At 38.8% G+C, this 24,941-nt stretch overlaps 2 protein-coding genes across 3 annotated transcripts; one reads left to right on the plus strand and one right to left on the minus strand.

Moving 5' to 3' along the window:
• Window positions 1-14: 14 nt before the first annotated feature.
• Window positions 15-21,866, plus strand: csde1 (cold shock domain containing E1, RNA-binding). 2 transcript variants are annotated; one of them, XM_084087358.1, is made up of 20 exons: window positions 15-125; window positions 2,738-3,499; window positions 10,391-10,589; window positions 11,727-11,893; window positions 12,429-12,515; window positions 12,771-12,868; window positions 12,961-13,042; window positions 13,442-13,570; window positions 13,753-13,878; window positions 13,988-14,203; window positions 14,299-14,439; window positions 14,681-14,848; window positions 18,468-18,575; window positions 18,873-19,048; window positions 19,124-19,236; window positions 19,314-19,433; window positions 19,540-19,718; window positions 19,802-19,965; window positions 20,106-20,238; window positions 20,328-21,866. In XM_084087358.1, the coding sequence occupies exons 3-20, from the start codon at window positions 10,391-10,393 to the stop codon at window positions 20,373-20,375; spliced, it is 2,454 nt and encodes an 817-aa protein (XP_083943484.1). In that variant the 5' UTR covers window positions 15-125; window positions 2,738-3,499; the 3' UTR covers window positions 20,376-21,866. The 2 variants fall into 2 exon arrangements, with proteins under 2 accessions (XP_083943484.1, XP_083943485.1); XM_084087359.1 differs by having other exon boundaries at window positions 11,727-11,836.
• On the minus strand, window positions 21,277-24,300 carry rassf11 (Ras association domain family member 11). The gene is made up of 2 exons (XM_084087360.1): window positions 24,064-24,300; window positions 21,277-23,343 (listed from the first exon to the last, which is right to left on the minus strand). The coding sequence occupies exons 1-2, from the start codon at window positions 24,164-24,166 to the stop codon at window positions 22,001-22,003; spliced, it is 1,446 nt and encodes a 481-aa protein (XP_083943486.1). The 5' UTR covers window positions 24,167-24,300; the 3' UTR covers window positions 21,277-22,000.
• Between the last annotated feature and the right edge of the window lie 641 nt (window positions 24,301-24,941).

Raw genomic sequence — 24,941 nt, forward strand, 5'->3', positions numbered from 1 at the left:
CCAGACGTGTCCCCCACAGTTCACACGGTATTGTTTTAATATCGCGAGAGTTCGCACAGCCCCTCACTACGTAATGTGCCGTGCTGCTTATGGCGGCGCTGGTGACAGTGCTGAAAGCTGTTGGGGTGAGTTTTTCCTCTATATTTATTAAATGTTGTGCTATCACAATTCTCACGCGGGTATATGAACGTATGAGCTTCCGACATTTGCGTTTATATCACTCTTTTTAAATACCCGTGCGTGTTTTTGGACAGTTAAACGGTTAAGGGTGGGGGCAGTGTTTCCTCTGCGTGTGTTCTAGCGGTTTAGCATGTTAGCCAGCGCTTCACTGATACTGTGGAGGAGTCGCTTTAAACCATGAATACACACGTATTATTTTGACCACATCCGTCACGGGCGATGTTTTGCAAAGGTCACTTGTCAAGAAATGAACCGCCCAGTCGAGCATCCAACGCAACAGCAGCGGTCCAGCGTGACCCGACAGCCGCCCCGGGTGCCTTTGTTGTCGGGATGAGTGATTTATTTTAAGCCCGTCTGGATCATAGTCTGTGCATCTATGTCGAAACACAGTTACTTGAGTTAAACAACTCAAACCCCATTTTGTCAGGACAGGAGAAGAGTTTACTTGTTTTCCAACCGAATTACTACTAAAACGAGCGTTTCCATTGTCATGACAACTGGAAAATAACAGGAAATTTGGGAATTGGGATTTTTGCAGGCCCTGGAAAGTAATGCAAATCGACAAAACCTTATAAAAAACATTTTATAATGAATATATATGCTTCAATTTATATTCCGCCTCACTCGGTGAAAGAACTTGCTCTTTGTAATGGCAATATTCGTACAATTCTTTGTTAAAACCCTTTCCATGGTTTTCCAGTTGTGTCTGAATAAGAAATGGAAATGCCTTGTTTAAAAATGTTGGGAACGGTCATATTCTCTCATTTAAATTTGAAATATTTTAAAATATTCTCTTTTAATCGTTTGTTGTTGGTCTTTATCCTCACAGCGCACTTTCTGAAGTGCTCGTCGGAGTTCAGTCTTGTCTGAAATGGCATTGCTAGTGATTTTGTCTTTGGATGAGATCCAGATGGTTCCACTCCAGGCTATTGCTCAAGCGCTGTTTGCGTCACTTAGTTTCATGTCCTAATTTTTTAGAAATGTAGAAATCTTCCGTTTCTTTTATTCGAATGAAACTTGTGAACGAAGAACAGTGGTTCCGATATACTTTGTAGCTTTTGATTCGTATATTTGAGCCGCTGTCAAGCCCTGCTGAGCAGCACGCGCTCGAGGCTGTCGACGTCACGCGCTGAGGTCTATGAACTTCTTCGCTGTAGCGGGATCAATTCACTTGTTTTTCCACACATTTTGATTGTACCAATATTGGCATGTTTACAGTATTTTTTTTATTGCATTTTAAAGGGATAGTTCAGCCAAATATCAAATTGTAAGTTACTCGCCCTCATGTAATTTCAACACTCCTGGCAATAAATTGTACCCTCATGCTTGTTTTTTCTTATAAAAACCTTACTTATAAAATTCATACGAAATTGCCAACTTATAAAATAGATATTGCAGAGTGTCTGGTTGATCTTTTCCTGTAAAACGGCAAGATAATATACCATAAGTGTATTAAAATGAATATTTTTTTGGAATTATCTGAATTGTTATTTAAAGGGAATTGTTCCTTTAATTGTCACTGGAACCACGAGGTTGTAAATCTAGGCACACAATGTGCTCTCAAGGTTGGTTTGTCTGGCACTATTTGTGTTTTTCTTACATAGAATGGGGAACATGTTAAATTCTGCCTATGACTTCCATTTTAAAATCAGCATAAAATAAAAATTCCTCTATTTTCTAAATGTATGTGTTAATGTTATGAATTCATCCATGCATATGTTTATCTCGTTATGTTTAATCATAATGTCACAACTGGACCTTCCAGTGAAAATGGCAGTCTTCTCTCTGAAGTTTGCAGGACTTCTTCAGTAGTTAATTCTGCTAAACCTGCTCCTGCAAGTTCACCTGCCTCCACTTTTGAGTGCAAAATCAAATCAACAACCAATGCATAGAACCGAGTCCCCGCCCTACATTTTTTTTCCTTTTTCGATAAATTGTTACACTCGGATGTCACAATATGGAAGAAAAGATCTGTCCCTATTTCAGTTTCATTGTAACTTTAAATATTTATCTCTTTGTTTCTTGTGTACGAAATTGGCTGGCTAGGTAAGATGTTGTCTCCATCCATTTTAAGCCTTTACTTGATCCATCATATCAAGTTGTGAACTGGCCTATATATCAAGCTCTTTGATCCTCCCACCTCTTGTGTAATAGACCAGAGGGAACTGAATGGTTGGCATGCTGGTTATCTGCAGTTGTTGACTGCTTGAATTGAATGTATTCCATAAATGCTCAGCCAACTGCTGGTTCACGCTGAGACTTGTTGATCCACGTGTTTTCAGTCAGCTGCTCGCTCTCTACACCAGGCCACCAAGGAAACTTTATTTTTAGGCCTGTGTATCAACAGGAGAGTAACATGCCATTTTAACCCACATGAAATGAATGTGACTGAGGGGATTGATTGTTAAATCATGCCTTGAAGGGTGTGTCCAATGCTGTAGGAGGCAAAATTTGACCTGAAATCAATTAATATAGCTTATATTAGACTAGATGCATTTAATGTGTAACTTATCTGTTTGTGATCTAATATGTTTGTTTGTTTTCTTCCCCTAAACAGTATGAAGTGAAACCGAATTGATTTTTGTACCATCTGAAACCTACTTCAAGTTCAGATCATCTATCGGTCAGAAGAAACGTCAAGGAAAAAGAAAACATAACAAACATCCCCAAAACGACCCAATGGTACAACAACTCTGAAGACCAAGACGAAGAACTGCACTGCTACAAAACGAGAAAACTAAAGCAACACGAAGCAACCAAACGAGCAAACCAAAGATTTAAGAAACAGAACCAGGCCGCAACGAGCGTAGCAACCAACCATCAACGTTAACAGCGAAGACGAGACCTGATCTGAGACAAGAAGTTTGTGCCTACTCAACAGCTTTGAAAAAGCACACGTCCCAACGCTGCGCCAAGCCCTCCTCATCCTCCCCGCACCTCTTCCTCTTCTGGGGTGCGGAGAGGGCTGCTGTCTGCTAGTCTTTTCAGTTTTGACCCTTTTCTTTCTGTCAATTGCAGACCGAATCCCTCCCTCCTAATCTTTTTTCCCCCCCGGTCACCTAGTCTTTCTCTTGTCTTTAACTTTTTTTTTTTTCAAAAGAAGTGTTCATACACCTGCACTTGCCTTTTTATTTGAATTTCTTTATTTTTTGTTTAGCTTTTTGTCCTTTATTTTTGCAACTTTTTGTAATTAGAACGTGTGCCAGAGAGCCGAACCTTACAAGTGTGTGTGCATGCGCGTGTGTGAGACGAATCTGAAGCATCGATTAAGTGATTGATTGGTCCAAATCATTACAGCCTTCCAAGACAACAGAACAAGGTAAGTCATGCCAGACACTCCTCCTTACACTTTCTAATGAATAATCCTGATTTGTCTGGCTTATTTTTATTTATAATGTACAGTGTGCCAAATCAGGCCAATTTTTCATGTTGTTTATGTCTCTTAATTTAAATCTAAAAAGGCTGAAAATGTGTTGCTTTGTTCCAGAAACTAGTGAGCAGCATCCTAACTGAAATGGAACGAGTTTAGCATTAGCATCTTTAGGGTCAAATAAAAAAAGACATTAAAACCCAAATATTAGATAATATAGTCTGTTTCAGAAATTACATCTTCTACGGAGCCTCTAAAGGGACATGGTAATGGAAAAAGTATAAGATGAGAGGAAAAAATATTTCAGTACCTTTGCATTCTGTCTCAAACAGTTGGGTAGTTATATTGTATATAATTTGTCAGGGAGATGCTATCAATATTTGGGGTATTGCAATCACTTTTGAATTAAACGCACTGACCACACATTTTAAAAGATAAGATATTTGTCAATGACGCTCAGGGTCTGAGCATATATATATATATATATATATATATATCAATTCCTTTTTCTTGGACCACCTCTTGGATGGATTTTATTTCACTGCAGCAGTGCATTATGGGATTGCCTTCTCTATGAAGGATGCTTGCATGCAATCGTGCTTTATAATGTGGCCAAAATATTTAATAGGTATTTTGACTGCACAATAATTTCTTCTTTAAATGCTGCTTATGTAGGCAGCTCACTAGCTTTTGGAACGGAGAACATTCAAGTTCAACATATAATTTAACTGGCAGTTAAAGGATTGAAATAGGGAATTGAAGGGATAGTTCACTGAAAAATTAAAATAGTCATTTACTCACCCTCATGTCATTCCAAACCTATAAGACTTTTGTTCATCTAGGAAACAAAGTTGTTTTTAATGAAAGATTTGTCATGACAGTCATGTCTTTTCAGAAGACTAGGAAAATCTCTGGGTATCGATACAGATGTCCCGATTCTGATTCACAAGATCTCAATTCGATTTGAGATTTTCGGTTTAATTCAGTGATTAAATTTTCACTGGCCCCAACACACAAATTAATTATAAATGAATAAAACCGTTAGTGTTTTTGTTGTTTTTGACCAATGTTTGTATTTATTATTATTATTATTATTATTATTTATTTATTTATTTATTGTAATAAATAAGGTTATTACGCCAACATTTTAGATACCAGTGAAATTTAACATTTCTCAATTCCAATTTCGATACCACAGCTAAAACTACTATCTAATATAAATTTCAAAGATTATTAAAGACAAATAAACAGTCATTAATAAAAAAAAAAGAACAAATAATCAAGCTACAGGCAATATTAGAATAGAACAAAGATACAAATGAAATAATCAGTGCTTTTCAGGTAGGTCTAACATTAGTTTTCAGGTACAGAAATTGAATAGTATGTAAATGTAAAAAAACGCTGCTGCATATAATCTTCACTGTATAAATTAAATAAAGATTAAGCATTAAAGTTTCAAAAGTTATTCAGTGAAGAGCAGTGAATGATTTCTTTTTTTGTAGTTTGATTAACATAAACACAGACAGCAGCAGGTTTTCTCATTACCTTATGTAAACCTCACTCCAGACCAAGATGATATCAGTCCGCTTCAGCTATGTGTATATTAGGAAGAACAGACAAGCCAACTAGTTACTGACCTGACCCAGACTATGTGGAGTTGCGTATCAAATTGAACTTAAAGACTGCTAATTCACATTGGAGTATCACCCTTAGGCTGAATAACGAAACCTCTGCCAAAAGTGTTCTGCGTTCAGCTTACAAAATGTTTATCATAAACTAGTACTAAGACCCAGAATCTGCCCTACCAAAATGTACTGTCAGGAACCGCTACAGGTACTGCGCACAAAACTTATTACACAACGCGCATGTCTTCTTGCGCTTGAATGCTTATTGGCAAGGCTTGAAAACGTGTGCAAATGACAAACTTTCGTGACCATGCAGCACTGGCCCGAACGGGACAGTGAACTGTCGGGGAATGTCTTTCACACTGAAAGGTGCTCTTGCATCGCCATGTTAAACATGTAAAGGTTCCCTCTGTATCATCGCGATAGGTAGAGGATGACATCTAGTGGAGAAGACTAGTAATAAGATTAATGTAAATCGGATAATATGTTCAATGTTTGCTGAAATAAAAATGCTTTCATGGCTTGATTCGTGGTTTTTGAGAATCGATATTGAATCGACCACATTTTAAAAAACAATCAAAAAATCGACTCCTCTCTAAAAATCATGACAGAACAACATGAGGGTGAATAAATCACAATTTTCATTTCGGGGTAAATATTTTAATTTTTAAATTCTTTTGAATGTACTGTAATTTTTCACACATTTTGTCCTGTTTGTCTTGTTCAAAGTGTGAATATTGAGTGAACTAAAGCTGTGCTAGGTTTCATTGTTTACTTATGTGCCAACCTCTGTCTAAATTAGTTGTTCTTTGGCATACATTTGCTCAACAATTCTTCCTTCTAGTTGGGCATAAAATACTCCAGATTCTGAGGGAAAGAGATCATAAGTACTTAATTTAAGCTGTCTTTATAAGAATTTATTAGGTCTTGGCCCAACCTTCTGTGCAGATGAGGCACACTTGCATGTTGTCTGTAGGGTCCTCTCCCCAACACACACCAACAGCCCTCGACTGATCCTACTGTGCTGCTTTGTTCACTGGCTGTTCTTGTTGCCTTTCCCTCAGTTTATTTTCACAGCTTCCCTCCTTTCTTCACCTTTGCAGAAATCCAGAGGTGTTTTGTTTGGTGTGTAACCAAAAGGAGAGGGGAGAGGGGAAGGGAGGAGCTGCAACACGACGACTGAATTAAAAATTAAATAAAATCTAGACTCTGGGAAACGGCTTAATCTGATCAATCCCAGGTGTAGTAGATTTGGCCACTGTGAATGGGAGAATTATGGGTAGTCCCTGGAAAGGTTTTGTCGAGTTTACCTTGCCGGCGTCGCCACCTGCAGCTTTTGTTAGCGCTGACCTGAACAGCACCTCGCCCGTCGGTCTCAGCCTGTCACCCTACGGCCGTTCCGTAAGTGCCCAGCCATCCGCTCTCCACCCTACTTTCCCCCACTCTCCCGAACTCGACTCGTTCATTGAACACACACTGTTGCCCCTCTCTGCGCTGTTCCTTTACCACATCATCCTGATCAGCAGGCTTAGAGGCTGGCCTCGATCACTTGCCATAGAGACGAGCAGCAACGAGAGGTGGCGAGGCAAGAACGATGATATTGTTTTCGCTAAGACTAATATAGTGGTTGGTACATGTGTATGTTTACTTTACTCATTTGATTTGGCTGCTGTTGAACCGTGTCTGACTGACAGAAAATGGATATTAGGCTTTGTTTTCAGACACTAGAGTGAATCTAAAGTATTTATAGGCGTTTAAACTCCTGTATCTCTTTCGATGTAATGGCCCAGTGGTCGAGGCTGGTCGGAGTCTGTGTCATCTAACCATTTTATGTTACTGTGTATTCTAGTAGTGCCATTCCCAGTTGCTTCATCAAACTAACACATTCTGATTTTCCTTGAGCATGTCTTCCAGCACAGGGAGAAGAATTAAAGGAGTAGTTCACCCTAAAACAAAAATAATATACTCTCATATATTATTCCAAACCTGTAGGCCTATGCCTTTTTTTTTTTTCCTGTGGAACAAATAATAATAAAAAAATGTCCTTACAATTAGCCTCATTCATGAAATATTCATAAATGAGTAAATTGAGTAATTTGCACATAAAATAGATCTTCCTGAAAACTCTTCTGGATTCACAAACTTTTCATAAACCTCAGATTTGATAGTTAAACGTGTGTATGTAAATTCAATTCCAATCATTCGTGAATAGGGCGGGCGTGCACTCTCATTCACAATTAGCATAACTCCCGTCCATGAATTGCAGCTACGTAAATTACATGTCCAGGAACTCTGTGGAATTTTCTGGACTTCCTTCTCTGGTTTGGCTCCAGTATATTGCATAAATGCAATAGAGACTAATGGGCTATATGCCTAAAAAAAATCTTCCATTTAAAGCAGGGTTCACCAATCTCGGTCCTGGAGGGCAGCTGTCCCTGCAGAGTTTAGCTCCAACCAGCTCCAACACACCTGTTTGAAAGTTTCTAGTATGCCTAGTGAGACCTTGATTAGCTGGTTCAGGTGTGTTTAATTGGGGTTGGAGCTAAACTCTGCAGGACAGCGGCCCTCCAGGACCGAGATTGGTGAACCCTGATTTAAAGTGTGTGCACCAAAGCTTTTTTAGCCAGCTGAATATGCTCAGCTAGGGGAGCTTGAGCATTTTGGAGGTGCACCAAAAATATAAATTTCATTGTCGTTTTACAAGTAGGCTGTGATGGTTGGTCATTGTGGTATTTGTCTCACCCCCTCCTCCACTGGGATTGGATAGCTGGTTAAAAAGTGAAGTGACGAGAGCTGCGTTTTACCCAAAGTTCAACATTTTTCAACTTGGCGACTAGGAAAAAATACGACAAACACCCATTTATACTTATCTTCCAAGCACTAGTAGTCCCTGGGGATATTTCAGAGTTCGAGTTGAAGCCGCTTTCTCGAGCCCCATCACTGTGGACAGCGAGCCAAATACGTTTAACCTCAATTCATACTTTGCAGTCAAGTGACTACCATGGATACCTGGCGGGCAACAAACGGGTATTTTCAACGTTGAGTCCTGTAGTTCCAGGTCTTTCTAGTAGCTATCAAGTCTGTTAGTGAGCTAGCTGCATAACTATGGACTAGGATTAACTCCAAGGTAGCTAAATTGTGTAAAGCAGACCAGGTTTTTTAAGATAATCGAGCAGTAATAATTCCTCCGTAAATAATCTAGCTCTACTGTTCTCATCTCTGGTTCTCATTGAAAACCATAGATATCACAAACCTCAAAACAACCTATCACACACTTTTGTTGTTAGCAAAAGACGACAGCTGTTACTGTGCGTTCACACCGCCACCGGCGAGAGCGTCAAAGTGCCCGGAAGTCATTCATTTTCAATGAATTTTGCCGCTCTCGCCGGCGGTGGTGTGAACACCTCAAAACACCAACTTTTGTGTAGTAAAACTGGCGACGTCCTGGCAAGATCCTTGATTAGTTTACTGGGTTTCGTTGCTGGAGAACGACGTTCTTGCCCGCCAGCCAGTACTTGTGACGTCACGTGCAAAGTATGAATAGTTAAAGATGACCAATATGTGCAAACAAATGCTTGAAATATTATTAGTGTTATCAAAATGCAGTCATCCATTTACCTAAAAGAACACGAAACGTTCAGATGTTTAAGCACCATTTACGCGTGGTAGGAAGCAGGTGTAATTTTTCATGCCAACATTTTGAAAATACAATCGCTTTCATTTATCCGAAAATTTGCTTCAGAACAGCTTGACGAACGATTTGCACAAAAATTTGTTCTGCTTGTTTCATGAATGAGGCCCAATGAAAGTCAGTGGGGTCAGATGTTTTTAGGACCTTTTTTTGTAATCCTTAGAAGAAATTTATTAGAATCAGAGATGATTGTTTACATCTGAAGTGTTTAAGTCATTCTCATGCTTTAATGCAAAATTAAACCTCTCTGACTGAATACACATTTCACATGCTTTATTAAAACCGTCACTAAAATTGAACGGAGCAGTCAAGGTAAAATGCGTGATAGCATGACATTGGAATGCATCGCAGTGTAAAGAAAATATTGTTAGTAATAGTACAGTAATAGTACAGCTGTTGTAATGGATTTGGTCATCTGTTGGTATATTGACATTCCCATTTGTCATTTGGCAGCACCGTAACAAGGCAAAAGGAGTATATATTTGTGCTTTTGTTTTTTACCCCATCCAAGTTATCACAGTGGTTTGATAGCCCCTTTGACAGGCCTCATAAGAGTGATTTATTATTATTATTTTTTTTTTTACAGAATTGAATATTCTGTAAAGTCTGCTCCAATGTGTTTGATGCCATGTATTGGCTCTTCCTGTTTGATGATCCTTCATTTAGCTAGTTTTTTTTTTAAATCCACTCCCCCCCCCTTATACCCCCCAGTGTCCCACCACCCCCTACCTCCCACTCAAGATGGAGGCCTCTGATGCCCCTGTTGCTGCCCCCACACCCTCCACCTCAAGCCAGCCAATCCCCCGCTCTGCCTCAGTTTCGTGCCATTCCTCTCGTGCACTAGGGGGCAAAAAGCAAAAGCGGACCCCCTTGTATCAGCGATCTGTAAGTGGTCATGATGGGACAGTGTGTGCTGGCTTGATGTTCTCAGTGTCAATACCTGACACTGTAACTGCATGCTTGGAGTTGAGTTTTCAAGCTCTTTGACTTTGTGAAGCTTTTTAGAGCCATGGTATATCTGTTTTTTTATTGTCTAACTTTGACCACATGCCTGCTGACCGTTGACTTACAATTAACTCTATTTGTGGATGAAGTTGTCCAGAGAGACTTAGTTGTAACTTTGGATGTGGTGACGAGTTTGTTTGCGTGTATATTCTAATATATAACTAAATGCGTGTGGGGTGGATTAAATGCATGAACGTAATTTCTAGGTTTAATACGACACCAATGGAATTTGTTAAGGGTTGTTTTCTTTAGTATTGTACAGGTTTTACCTTACTTATCTTGGTCATTTTGATCAAGGAACCAGTTCAAGCAGGCCACACAGAGAAAAACTCTTACATCTGCATTCAAATATTTTTTTTCTTTATTTTTTGTGTGTGTGTAGCATTTAAAACCTTGTTTCATCCCATTTGACCATTTCCGCACTTGTGTTCTGATCTATTGTGGAACATTCATATGTGTGGAGAGAGCTGAAGGTTGAATATTGAAGTGAATTTTTGAACATGTCTTATTTCTCCATAGATGAGTTTTGACCCCAGTCTGCTGCATAATAATGGCCATGGTGGATTTGCCAATGGAACAAGCATGGGAATCCGTGAGACAGGAGTGGTTGAAAAACTGCTTACATCATATGGCTTCATTCAGTGCTCTGAGAGACAGGCCCGTCTCTTCTTCCACTGTTCACAGTACAATGGCAACCTACAGGAGCTTAAGATTGGAGGTATGGGTCAAATGGGGTGGGAGAAAGTAGAGAACTAGGGCTGTGAGCAGTATAATTAAAGTGTATTTATTAGCCTTTTGAAAGTAACCATTTTGGCCAAGTTCATTACCAAAAACATTAAATGTTTTTGATCATTGAATCAGCATTATGAAGAATCACTTTATCAAAATAGACAGTTTGAACAGATTCATGAAAATGAATTAAATCTACCCACTCTACCATTTTTTGCTACTGAAGTTTAAATCTGAGACTCTTATTTCCATCTTAACAATCTCATACTTGAGTTACGTGATCAGGAAGAATTGTGAAACTAGACTAGTGACAATCTTTTGGGAAGCTTATGGCTAAATAAAAAGATAAATATAGCCACTTATTTATCTTATAAATAATATATCTTATTATTTATAATATAAAGCAGCAATCATCGGGGTCCAAGCCCTAATGGCCCATGTGGATGATTAGCGATTAGCGAAATGTATCTTATGATGATTTAAAGCTAAATCCATCTTGTATCTTCACTGAATGTTAGAGTTTGATCATAAGTGTGATATCTGTGTGGACTCATATTCAACATTTAAAATGTTTTATTTGTACCAAAACAAATGTCTTTATACAAATGTTATAATATATTATTGTGAAAAAGACACAAAATTGTCTGTTCATTTTAAAAAGACAGCTTTATATTCAAATGTGTCTGACAACTTGAAAAAATGTTTTATTGGGGTCTAAAATGATCTATAAGCATTTCACAGATTTCTATGTACACTAATTATATAAAACTATACAGTCAGTACACCATAGTTATACAAATTAACTAGATCTATCCATTTTTTCCATTCAAAGGGATGGAAACTGATCAATAAAGATTAGGCTTAAAAGCTTCTTTATCATTGGATATCTAGTGGACAACATTTATTGTAGCCTTCATCTTTCAGTTGAAATGGCTGATATTTTAGAATTTGTGGTTAGCTCTGATTAAAATCATTACAATATACACTGCCAAATCATCACGAATGTATTGCCAGATTCAATATTGACAAGCAGTAGTAGGAACCTTAATGCAAAAATACACACATGTAAATATTTTGTTTTGCTTCCAACATGAATATTAATGCAGGAATTGACTTATTTCCACAGATGATGTGGAGTTTGAGGTGTCGTCTGATAGACGCACTGGCAAACCAATTGCGGTGAAGCTGGTAAAAATCAAGGCAGAAATGTTGCCAGAAGAGCGCATTTCTGGGCAGGTGGGGCCTGACTTGCACGCCTCTCCTTTAACTGTGCTGCATGGTTTTATTCATCCAGTTAAGGAACACATTTTACTTTTGTGTTTTATTGTCCTTGTCCCATTAATGTCTGTCATTGTTGGGGATTTCAAGCTCATTTTTAATCCATATTGATCAGGCAAATGCACATGCATCACTGGTTTCAATTATCAGGAATAACATCTAGCAATCCTTAACTGGCCTGATGTTATTGCTTTGTTTTGTGTGGGTTCACGATGAGCTTGATTGTCTTCGTGTTTTGTGGTCTTGTTGGGTGGACTTTTCATCCTCATTTAATATACAATTGTGGAAGAAACAAATCTTGATTTGTTGTCAATGTCAAGTCTGTCAGTCATATATTTATATATTTAGTTTATCTCTGGTTCCTTGAACTAAGACGTACAAGTCAAATCTTAACCTTCATGTTGTTCTTAATTAAAAATCTAATTTAGTTTACATGTTAAGCTATGTTTAGGGACCTTTTTAGCATTTTAACATGTATGGTTGATCCTGTTTCTCTCACCAATGCAACCTCTAACCTTGTCTTGTCTGTCTGTACGGTCCCTTTCTCCAGGTTGTTTCAGCTATCCCCTCTCACCTGGATGGGAAGTCTGCACCTGGCCAAGTGCCCACAGGCAGTGTGTGTTATGAGAGGAACGGGGTATGTGTCATCTATCCTCCTTTTGCAGAGTTTCCTAAACATTTTAAACACAATCACTTGTTTTCTTCCCCCTCTTGTGACCAGTTTTCCTTTTTTAACTTCTATAAAAGCAGATTTAGCTGAGCAAACCTAGAGAAACGAACCGAATTAAACAAACGCACAGTACTATGGTTCATATTAGCCTCTACATGGTGCGTTGATTTTAGTAGTCGATGTTTCTGAAAATGTTTGTGGTTTGAATTTATTTCCTCACAGGAAGTGTTTTATTTGACATATGCCCCTGATGATGTGGAAGGAAATGTTTCTTTAGATACTGGAGATAAAGTCAGTTTTTACATGGAGACCAACAAGCAGTAAGTTGATTTCTTTAATGTCTAATTGATACAGGTAAAATTTCAAAAGGTGTTTTTTTTATGTGGAAATGATTTATTTTTGTTTCTTTCAGTACTGGTGCTGTTAGTGCTCACAACATTGTATTGGTAAATAAGCAACAGTCAAGATGTCAGGGAGTGGTTTGTGCTACCAAGGTAAGGATCTGATTCAAAAATGAGTTTTGCAGTTTAGTAGCTGCTTTTTTTGTTGAATGAATGAGGACTAGTGATCTCCTGCCCTCTGGTGGGAAAGCAAATGTGAATGGCAAATGTACTTCAGACTGCTATTATCTCTTATGTCTGGGTTAATCAAGTTTTTTTGTTGTTGTTAATTTGTTTTTAAAATTATGTAATGACAAACAGTTTGGGTTTTTTAATTTGAACATTGTTATAACTTGCCAGTTTAGAATGCAGCTGCACATTTTTTTTTCAAAATTAGATTTCTAACTAGTGCCAGAATAATTAGTTTATGAATGCTCAAATTAATTTAATTTTGAAAATATAGATTTAAATATATTTGGCCTGATGTTTCAAAGCTATGATTGTGTCTTGCAGGAGGCCTTTGGATTCATTGAACGAGGGGATGTTGTGAAGGAGATCTTCTTCCACTACAGTGAGTTTAAAGGGGATCTGGAGGCTCTACAAGCTGGAGATGACGTGGAATTCACCATTAAAGAAAGAAACGTAAGCTTGAGTGGAAATAAAGGACTTCTGAAAGCAAAACTTTATTATTGATGTTAATTGTATTGATGGAATTTTATAATCATTGAAAAGTTTCAAAAGATTTTACTTTCGTACATTGAGTGAAATGCATGAGATGCGTTGCTGTTTCAAACAGCGCATTGACGTTTCTCTTTGCCTCATAGGGCAAGGAAGTGGCCACAGATGTGAGACTGTTGCCCCAGGGCACTGTTATATTTGAGGATATTAGTATTGAAACCTTTGAGGGCACTGTCTCCAAGGTTATTCCCAAGGTTCCTACCAAGAATCAGGTTTGTGAATCAGCTCTTGTCATTCGTCTTCCCTGACTCTCTTGATAACATTACCATATAGATACTGCTTGCATGTTAAATCAAATAAGACTCCATTTGTCTCACTCAGAACGACCCACTGCCTGGGCGAATCAGTGCCAGAATTAATTTCACTGACAAAGAGCTGCTATTTGGGGAGAAGGACACCAAGTCCAAAGTGACACTGCTGGAGGGTGACCATGTCCAATTCAATATATCCACCGACCGTCGGGACAAACTAGAGAGAGCGACAAATATCGATATCCTCCCTGACACCTTCCATTTCACCAAGGAGACCCGTGAAATGGTACAACTGCAGAACTTTGTCTTAGTGATTTTTCTTGCAATACTTTTACTTTTTGCTAATGTTGGCTTTGTCTTTCTGCGTGTCTTTTTGTGCAGGGTGTGATAGCTGCCGTGCGTGATGGTTTTGGCTTCATCAAATGTGTGGACCGTGACGCCCGTATGTTCTTCCATTTCAGCGAGGTTCTGGAAGAGAGCCAACTGCACATTTCTGATGAAGTGGAATTCACTGTGGTCCCTGTGAGTTCCTAGATATTACCGAACCTGAACCACTTTTGTGTTGCTGATTTTCTCTCAGCTTCAATAAGTGCAGTTTTTTGTGACAATTTGACTGACATCATGCTCTCTAGATATTGGAATTAGCCTTTACAAACAGCTGACCAATCTGGGTTTTTCAGTGTAAACAAAGCAGGGGCAAAAGTAAACTTGATCTTACATTGCCTCAGTCCAGCTTTAAAACACCCCCTCTTGCCTTCATCAGGACATGCTGTCAGCCCAAAGAAACCATGCCGTGCGGATCAAAAAGCTGCCCAAGGGCACAGTGTCATTCCACACTCAATCTGAGCTGCGTTTTATGGGGGTGGTGGAGAAAGAAGCCGTGCCTGCTACCACCAACAAGAACTACAGCCCCAGCAAGGTCAAAGAGAAGGTAAATAAACTCTTGACTTCCTGAAGCTACACTACTCTTCTAATGTTTGGGGTCGGCAAGATGTTTTTGGAAAAAAGTCTCTCTTATGCTCACCAAGGCAGCATCTTTTTGATCGAAAATACAGCAAGGGTGCCTTTACACCTGAGCGTTTGCTTCGGAACCTGGTGCATTTTCTCCCTTGGTTCGGTTCGTTTAGGCATATGTGAACAAGGCAATCACGCTCGGATCCACACCAACACAATCGTTCTGAGACCGCCTGAACGAGGTGGTTTCGGCCTGATTGCAAACAAACTCTGTGGCAGTTCACTTGAGGTGTGAAAGCACTCCGACCCAACGAACCAAATGGTATTATAATTCATAACAGGAAATGTGCTATATAAATAGCAGTAGTGTCTGATTCTGTGAGTGAGCACATTAGTTATCACTAATAACTTTCGCTTCTCCGTGCGTGCAATGAAGCCTTGATTCCTGCTCTAGCTGCATTATAACATTTGTATATTGTTTGCGTGTCTTGACACTTTTAACCTCTTGACAGCGCTGGGAGATCCAGAGAGAGCATTTGAATTTGCTGTAGTAGTAATGCATTTGTGGTATATAATTTAACAATTGGAAAGATGGCTACATTCAAAATTTGTTTATATATATATTCTGTGTAAACTTTGATAATCACAATTATGATTTTTGTCATAATCATGCAGCCCTAACTTAGGTGAAGAAACCTGTTTATTATTTATTAATTTGATTTTGCAACTGTTCACTGATACACCTACTGGCAATATTAAAGGAGAACTCGGCAACTCTAGCGAACTCTAGTCACTTCTTCGCTGATTTTCCCTTTTGTTGTCGCATGTTTTCCCCACGAGCTCCCCCTACAGCTGTGGGGGGGGCGTATATTTCACAACATGGTCGTAAAAAACTCACTTGCGGCGGCCTCCTCCCCCTCTCTACCGCTGCTCATGTGCGTTTGTTTTGATCGGAGCAAGCCAACTGTATCGTGTGGAGCTGTCTACCGAGGTGGGTAATCTGGTAATACATCATACATGCGTGGGTGTTTATGTCGAATTGCCGTAAAGCAATTCGTGTTTTGCGCTCGTTCTCGTTTTCGTTCTTGCTTCTCACGAGACTTCCAATTTCTATCTTGCCGGGACGGTAGTCCCCAAGTTGCAAGGTTGGTTTTCCGCCTGGGAACGCTGGGGGGAGCGGGGAAAGTCACCAATATCACCAGAACACGTTGTTTAACCATCCAAATGATTTCTAGACAGTTTTATTAAGTTAAAGTTACCAAGTTCTCCTTTAAAGCGGTTTAAAACGTCTCCCCTTAAAACGCTATTGGTCTCGACTATTTAAAAAGGTAAAGGAATTTGACTTGGCCTAAAAAAAAAAATTCAGTCAGAAGAATTTTTTTCACTTTAATCCCTGTGTAATTTATTCCTGTGGTAGTAAAGCAGATTTTTCAGCAGCCACAAATATAATTCTAATATGCTGAATGGTGCTATAGACATACAGTATTTCTTATCACAGTTTAAAATGGTATTTCTGCTTAATATCTTTGTGGAAAGCTTGATTCATTTGTTTATTTGTTTTAATAAGAAAGTTCCAATGAGCAACATTTGTGAAATATAAATCTTTTGTAATATTATAAATAACTGTCATTTGATCAATTTAATATGTCTTTTAAATAAGTGTTTATTTCTTTCAAAATTCTCATGACCCCAAACTTTTGAACGGTAGTGTAAATGTAGTTGATTTTAATGTATGTATTTGTGTGAATGGCCCCTAAGGGTCCTTAAAGTACACATCTCTGGAAATTTGGTATAGAACCACCAGTCATAATTAGAAATGAATGACTTTGAACATGGAGGAATTCAGTTGCTAAATATTTATTTTTGTTTTTTATAATTTTACTTTCCAGACTTTAGCTTTCATTTCCTCTATCTGCTTGTCTCCCTCTTGATTGACGCAAGCACGAAATACAATATCAGGCTTTGAGGTGCTATGAAATGCTACTGCCTCTTGTCTGACCCTCTTTTCTTTCTTTTTATTTTTCCTTTTCCCTTTTTATTATTTTTTTTGAACCATGCTCGTCTTCATTAGAAAAAAGACAAGGTAGGCTGCTGTTTCCTGCATGCTGCCTCTCCTCCACAATGTAGACCAGTTCAGTCATGCTGTCAGAAAATCCTATTCTGAAAACATGATCTTTAACGCATTTAAGAGGCAAATTGTTAAAGTACCAAGGATGAGATTTAGCTTATTGTAATTATTTTTAAATTAGTATTTAATTTTTAATTTGATTCACCTGCAATTCAAATATGTTCCGATTGGTTAGAATAAATCACAGATGTCTAATCCTCGGCATTTCTCTCCTTTAAGGGTAAAGTTGAAAAGGTCAGTTTGATCTGTCTGTCTGTTTGGTTATGAGGCCTGTTGGCATGAGCTGGGAATGATTTAACAGCTTTAAGTCATACAGACATGTTAACCTCATAACCATACCAACTCAAGCTGTGCCACTCACTGTGTGCATTCTTTTGTGAGGGGTACAACGGTTCGGTTTCTGTGTTGCTCATGCAATTACTCTTGAAAATGGATACCACACAATTCATACACATTTTCAACTGTGGTACAGATGTACTGAAGCGTGGGTGGCAAACTGTATGGGAGCAGTTTTACCCCTAGTTTTAGTGTGCGCATAATGACTAAATCTTTCATCAAATGTCTTGTTTCTTTATTTACTCATTGTGTAAATACACATTTTTTCCCCATGCTTTGCTTCTGTTTGGATATTTATTTTGCAAGTTAGGAGTTGCAAAATGTATTGCTGCTGCTGATATCCAGAGGCACATTGGGCCTGTCCAAAAACCCACACTTGTTGTCTTGCGTGACATATTTCCTGTGTGTAGAACTTTTGATTACCTGACAGGACACTTTTCTCGTAAAAATGTAAGTGTTTTAGACAATTTAGTAATTGTGGTGCTTCTAATTAAGAGATAAAAAGCAAATGTTGAACAAAATACACCCATCTTTGCACCAATAGAATTGGCAACATTTTGTTTTACTACCAAATTATATTTAATATCTAATTAATTTAACTTGCAGTGGAATGTTTTCCTTGACATCTCCTGTTGAACTTTCAGTGGCACTTGAGTTCCTGAACATGATGCATGATGGGATACACTTAGCCTTGAATACTGCTCCGAACTGGTATTTGTTGTGTGTCAAGGGCACTGATTTTGCACACTTCCTGTTGTGTGCATGTGCTCTCAAGTGGCCAAGACCACATGTGTGGGTATTTGGACAGTCTCAATCTTTACATGGTTCTCAAGTATTTGCAGTCTGATGTGTGGATGCTGGCCATCATCACTGACACTAGTTGAAGAATAAAAATGTTAGTTCACAACTATTGATAATTTCTGCACTTAAAATCACCCTTGAAGGTGCACTCAGTATTTTCTTTTGACCATTTTTTTTAAAATCATGAATATGTATGAGACTCATGCTGTATATCAATGTAAGTCCAAGATGACCAAGTGCAACATAACCAGAGCTGAGGTGCACTCTGTAATTTGTGTGTATGTTAAAAGTTGTTGGTCCTTATGTGAATGTGTATTTGTGCCGTCACCAGGATGCAGAAGAAGGCTTGATTGCGTATGAAGAGAGTGGAGAGAAAAGCACTATTCCCTACCATATTAAAGACCTGGATGGAGGCATTTACCCACAGCTTGGAGACAAGGTACGTTAGGCACTACAGCTCAGTGTTGTTGTGCTTGCTGAATTTGTGCTTGTAGTTTTTCATATGTTAAACTCCGCTTCACCTGAAAGATTGGAATAATTTTATATTTACCATTTTGTTTATTAGGAAGCATTTTATTATAACCATTTTAGGAGATGAATGTTATCTAGAAAACATCTAATAAAAAATCTAATATTTAAAAAAAAAAAAATCTTCAGCTTTTTTAAGTGACTTGTAATCAAGATCAGTAAGATCAGATGTAATTTGATTAAATGTAAACCGCCTTGTCTCCACTAGGTGGAATTCTCCATCAGTGAGGTGAAACGCACCGGACAGCAAAGTGCTGTGTCCTTCAAGGTCCTTAATCGTGCTGTTGGCACCAAGAGGCTTCTGGGATACATAGCAACACTGAAGGATAATTTTGGCTTCATAGAAACATCCAATCATGATCAGGAGATCTTCTTCCACTACAGGTAAAGTTTCTACCTGATGTTTCGACTTGTTTTGTTGTTTTTCGATTGTCATGGTTTACTCTGAATTGTTTGCAGTGAGGTGTGTGGAGATGTGGATAACATGGACCTGGGAGATACGGTGGAGTACACTCTCTCCAAGGGTAAAGGAAACAAAATCAGTGCTGAGAAGGTCACCAAAGTTGCAGCTGGTATGTTAGAGACTTTCTATGGGCTTGGCATTAATAATACTTGGTTCATGCAAGTAACACAACTCTGTGTGTGTCAGTGAATGGAGTAGGAGAGGATGTGAGTAATACTGTGTTCCTGGGGAAAGTGGTTCGGCCCTTGCGCAGTGTGGACCCTTCTCAGACAGAGTATCAAGGCCTTATTGAGATCACAGAAGATGGTGAGTGACATCTGACGTCTTTTTAATATTTTGTGTATCTAGAGTTTTGTGTAAACAGTGTTCAAAACCATTTTAATAACTGTTCTCTGCTCAATCACTTTACCAGGCTCCAGTAAGGGTCAGAGTTATCCATTCGGCATCGTTGGTATGGCCAATAAAGGTGACTGTCTGCAAAAGGGTGAGATGGTGAAGTTTCAGTTGTGTACAATGGCCCAGACAGGACAAAAGATGGCCTGCAACATTGTTCCTCAGCGCAAAGCCCTGGTGGAGTGTGTCAAAGATCAGGTAAACTCATGTCCACTGTGAGTTTAATGATGCAAGAAAGTGTTAGACACTTGCTAAAAGTAGTCTGGTTTTTGTTTCCTCAGTTTGGTTTCATCACATACGAAGTTGGAGAAAGCAAGAAGCTGTTTTTCCACGTCAAGGAGGTGCAGGATGGTCTGGAGCTGCAGGCCGGTGATGAAGTAGAGTTTTCTGTGATTTTGAACCAACGCACAGGCAAATGCAGTGCCTGCAATGTTCGCAGAGTCAGGTAAGACTTCTCGGTTAAATGTAATGCAAAGTTGTTGTTATTGTTATTGTTATTATTATTATTATTGTAAATAGTGTTATAGTTATATTTGCTTTTTATCAAATCTAAACAGAAATCTTTTTTCTTTCTTTTTTTTACAGTGAGGGTCCAAAACCCGTAGCAACACCTCGACCTGACAGGCTTGTCAATCGCTTGAAGAGCATCACTCTGGATGACACCAACGCTCCCCGTCTTGTCATTATCAGACAGCCTCGTGGCCCAGACAATTCAAAGGTAAAAATAAGCTGCATTTCTGTTCAGCATTTTTTGGAATTTTAACAGTTGGATGTTCTTGATATTGACCTGGTGTTTTGTTCATACAGGGCTTCAGTGTAGAGAGGAAACTCCGCCAGCCTGGTATTACTGACTGAGAACTGTTCACCCCTCTCCTCTTCACTACAGACGAAACACCTTGGAGAAAAGCAATCAGACAAAGGGCATAGGAAGGGATTTGTATGCGTCTGTTTCTCTCACTCTCATTTTATCTCTCTCGCCCATAAAAACAATTCACAGAATAACAAACACATTAAGACTCGAACATTAGCACACACAGGTCCCTTCCTTTGTCACAGGATCCCTTGCAAAAAAATAATACTCATCTCATTGTCTTCATTGTATGTGTGATGGTTTTGTGTGGTTGTAATTTGAGAAAAAAAACCTTGTGTTGTGTGAGTGTGTGGTATGCATCATATGTTTGGAAAAAGTTCACTTGTAAGGTTGTTATTGTTATGCAGAGAATATGAGGGGAAATATGGGGTTTGTAGTTCTCACATCTTTTAGATTGAGATGTGGGGACTGTTTGACCCATTTTACATTTCTGCTGAAATTGAAATGCCAGGAATTCTGCACCTGCTGCTGTGTGAGTGAGTTATTGTTTTAGAGTAGCTTTGCCTGTCTGTATTTTGATTTCCGTTATATATACTTTATTCTTCCTGTATCACTTGAATACTTCTCCCCATGTTGAGTTTCTCACCCAGGTGATAATGAGATATTGTTGGTCTCTTTCTGGTGAGAGATAAAATATGACCTTAAAGTTCTTTTCACTCACGGTTTCCACACCTAATTCCTTTGAGTAGCTTTTAACATGGTTTTGACGGAATAAATTTTCTCTGCGCTCAGAACTCACTTGTGTATGGTTTTTGATTGTGTAAATTCCAATTTTTGAGATTCTATTGTTTGGTTTTTTTTAAGGAGCCTTTTTTAATTCCTGTCCTGATTTCACTAGCTCCGTCTGGGCATGTGCAGAATTCCTAATGGCATCTTGTAGCCTGCGGTCTTTTTTTCTTCTTTTTTTTTCCAAGATCTTTTTCTTTGCACATACTTTTTTTCATTTTCTTTTCTTTTTTTTCCTTCTTGAGTTTCTTAAACTCAATATCTGCTAATGAATAAATAAAGAAAAAGGTGCCTAAAAACAAACAAAACAAAAAATAAAACAAAAAAATTGGTGTCTCCTCTATCCCCACACAGCCACCAAAATATAAGAGCAATTGTAGGGTGGCTTTTTTTTTCTTCTTCCAAGTAGAGAATACTGGTGTGCGTCCCCCAAACCTCTGGGTTGAGAAATACTGTATGTACTGTGTGCTTTTACTTGGGTGGACCTTTTGAAAACCTAAATAAATCAAGCGAAGTGTGCAGAACTTGAGAAAAGGGGAGAACTGTAATAAGTAAAAATTTAAAAACATGCAGAGAAATTATGTTGATAGAGGCTATTTGCAGTGCTTCTTATGACAAATGAAGCTATTACTGTCATGAATATTCTCTGGAGCACTCTGGGTTTGTGTTGAACCTTAGGGTTCTCCTATATACTTTTGTTAATGGTCTTGAATGAAACAATTGAATTAAACATTTTATGAGAATCAAAAGGGTATTATGTTTAATTTTTTTTCTAGTAAAACACTGTACAGAACCTTAGACATAAATCATGCCTTTGCAAACTTATTTGGCATTAAAAAAGAGAGAGATATCCCTCAACAGAGAAGAAGGGGTTTCATGTGATTTAAACTCTGGTGCTTCCCAGATGTATGGTGATTTCAGAGCGATGCACAATCTTTTGTTTTCTTGTTCCAACTGATGTTGGATTCTGGCTTTGAGACCATCGTGTCCACCATTCCCTCAGGTCTGCTGGTCCGCTTAGAGGAGGATGTGATATCTGGTTTGCTGAAACAAACACATATGGGAGTTTGGACTCAAGCGTTGTTACCACCCTTTTTGTTCCACCGTCTCCATGCGATCTGTCTGCTGAGATCTGTATTTGTTTGACGCTTGTTTGGGCATGTTTTGGCGTGTCTACTTGGCTATTCTTTTCAGTGAGGTTTTCATGCCCTGTTTTCTGCTGGGAGTTTCTTAGGTCCATTGCTTGCAGTTTCTGTTTGTACTCCTCTAGTTTAGCCTTGCACTCAGAAGCAGCTTCTTTTGTCTGAAAGAACTGCGTCTGAAGGTCTCTTTCAAAGACTTCCTCCGCCTTGAGCTCATTGAGCCAGAACTTGAGCTGTTCCTCTTCTTCCGACAGGGACTCGGAAAATTCCCTGGTGGCTTGCTGCTGCTCAAGCTCAAGGATCAGCTGGTCCGTTGACTCGATTTTGAGCTTTATTTCTTGCAGACAAGCCTGTTGTTGGCCAACTAGTCTCCTTAAATGTGAAATCTCCTCACTCTCGGTTTCAACGTGGCTTGTTTTGACCAGAGGAACCACTGGATTGATGGTTTTCAGGTCCTCCTTTGCCTCTTTTAGTTCCTCTTCCTCCTGTTTCTCACATTCAGAACTATTATCAGTGCATCTCCCACGGTTCCCAAGGCAGCTAATCAAAGGCTGATGTGGTGCTCTAATTTTGTCTTTTTTTCCCCTCGACAGCGGTGTCCCAGAGGCTGGCAAACTTTTGGATGGTTTTAGAGACGTGTTATCTGAGTGCCCATTTCCTTTGTTGCCTTCCTTGTCTTTCTTCTTATCTCGTCCTGATTGCTGCTTCCCACCCCTGCCCAAATTTTCCAGCCAACCCCATGCTTCCTCCATTAGCGTCAACGACTTCCGCTTGGGTCTCTTGGGTTCCTCAGGGGGTGGCTCGGATTGTACGCCGAGGTGTGATAGCGGTGGGAGACTCTGGCGGTGTAGGCCGATTGCCCCGCTGCCTCTCCTTGCCCTCCCTGTACCCTCCGCTCGCCTCAATAGGGCCAAGGACTGGTTTGTTTCTTCCCCAGGCGATGGGCCAATATGCTTCAAAGTGAGCTGCACCTCCCTAACTTGCTCACCATATTTCTCCAAGGACTCCAGGAGAAGTTCATCCGGAGACACATTACGTTCAAATTCCTTGAATTTTTCTCTCAGAGTATATCGACCAGTGCGACCTAAGAGTGAGAACAATATTAAAAAGTGATATTTTTGGGATGAATATACATTTACAATAAACTAATTATTCATTTAGCAGATACTTTTGTCCAAAGCGACTTTCAAGTGAGGAAAACAACAAGCAATTTTATCCTAAGGAGGCAATAACACAAGAAGTGCTAGCAATACAAAGTTTACAACATTGTCCAGAATAGTACAAGCTAGAACAGGGAGGGTTATTATAAATAGTGAAAGCACAGAAGTTATTTTAATTTTAAAGTTCGCAGGATGCAGTTAAGTGCCTGTGGAAGAGATTAGTTTCCAGCTGTTTCTTGAATAATGTCTGGTATTTTACTGTCCGGAGAGTCAGAAGATTTATTTTTTGATCAGAACATTATCTGATCTGTCATTCCAGACCTGTATGTTTTGTGGAACACGCACACAAAAAGATATTTTGATGAATATTTTTGCCAATATAATGGGAGTTAATGGGGTCCAAAAAATCCATATTTTCCACAGAATAAAATCATACTGGTTTGGGACAACATGAGGTTAAGTAAATTAGGAAGATGATAGAATTTTTATTTTTGGGTGCACTATCTCTTCAAAGATTTTTAAGAGACCTTTAAACTAATAAGTGTTTTCTTCATGTTTATGTTTTCCATAGTCGTTACATGGTTATGTAGAATATGCTTTATGGAATGATAAACTCTGAGATGTTGGCCTAGGCATTTACTTACCAAGTGCCTGTGCTAAAGCGATGACCACCTCCTGACATGTTGTTTTCTCAGTGACTCCACAAACAATGCGCTGGACTCCTTCAACAAACACCTTTACCTCCATTCTAAAAGAAAATAAATCAGCTCTTTGTTTTTTCTCTAAACATTTCTGTACTTCTAGAACATCTAATTCCTCCAATAAAATGCCAGTGAGAAAAAAAATGGTTTTACAAGTTCCCTGTATTCAGTTGTACAGATTGCGGAGTTTACAAAATCAGATTACTGTACGATTCATTAGGAAGGGTGTGCTGTACCTGTCCTGATGGTCAGAAGATTCCTTCAGTTGACTCGTATAAAATCCTTGTACTTCAATAAGAGGCAGTTTGGAAAATGTTGTCCTACATGGAAAAGTCATGTTGTCATCCTTGACTTAGCTGAACACGTACAAACCCTTCCCTTTAGTAAACACTCAGATCAAGACTGATAACTCAGACTCGGCTGTAGATGTTGGTATGTGTGTTTGTCTGCAGTGCAGTGCATGATGTCCCCTGACAATATTTTTTTTTTGGATGCTAATTATTTTGAATCTCAGTAAACATGTTTACATTTGAAATATACTTCTGCCAAAGCAGGGCTTCAGTTACTAAACATGTTGTATGCTTTCTTGTAGAAAACTAGCACGGACTACACATTCATGAATTGAGTAAATGCAATACATTTTTTGTGACATCTTTAAATACATATTTTGCCTAGATTTAATTGGTCAGTAAATATAGGCTTAAATGTAAAAAAATAATAATAATAAATGTAACTGATTTTAAAGGTCTTAATTTATCTGAAAGAATATCAGATATTACATGAATAGGATGAGTTGTAACATTAATAGAAAATGTGTAATC

Source organism: Abramis brama, assembly GCF_963993115.1.
Source record: "Abramis brama genome assembly, chromosome: 16".
Classification (NCBI taxonomy): Eukaryota; Metazoa; Chordata; class Actinopteri; order Cypriniformes; family Leuciscidae; genus Abramis; species Abramis brama.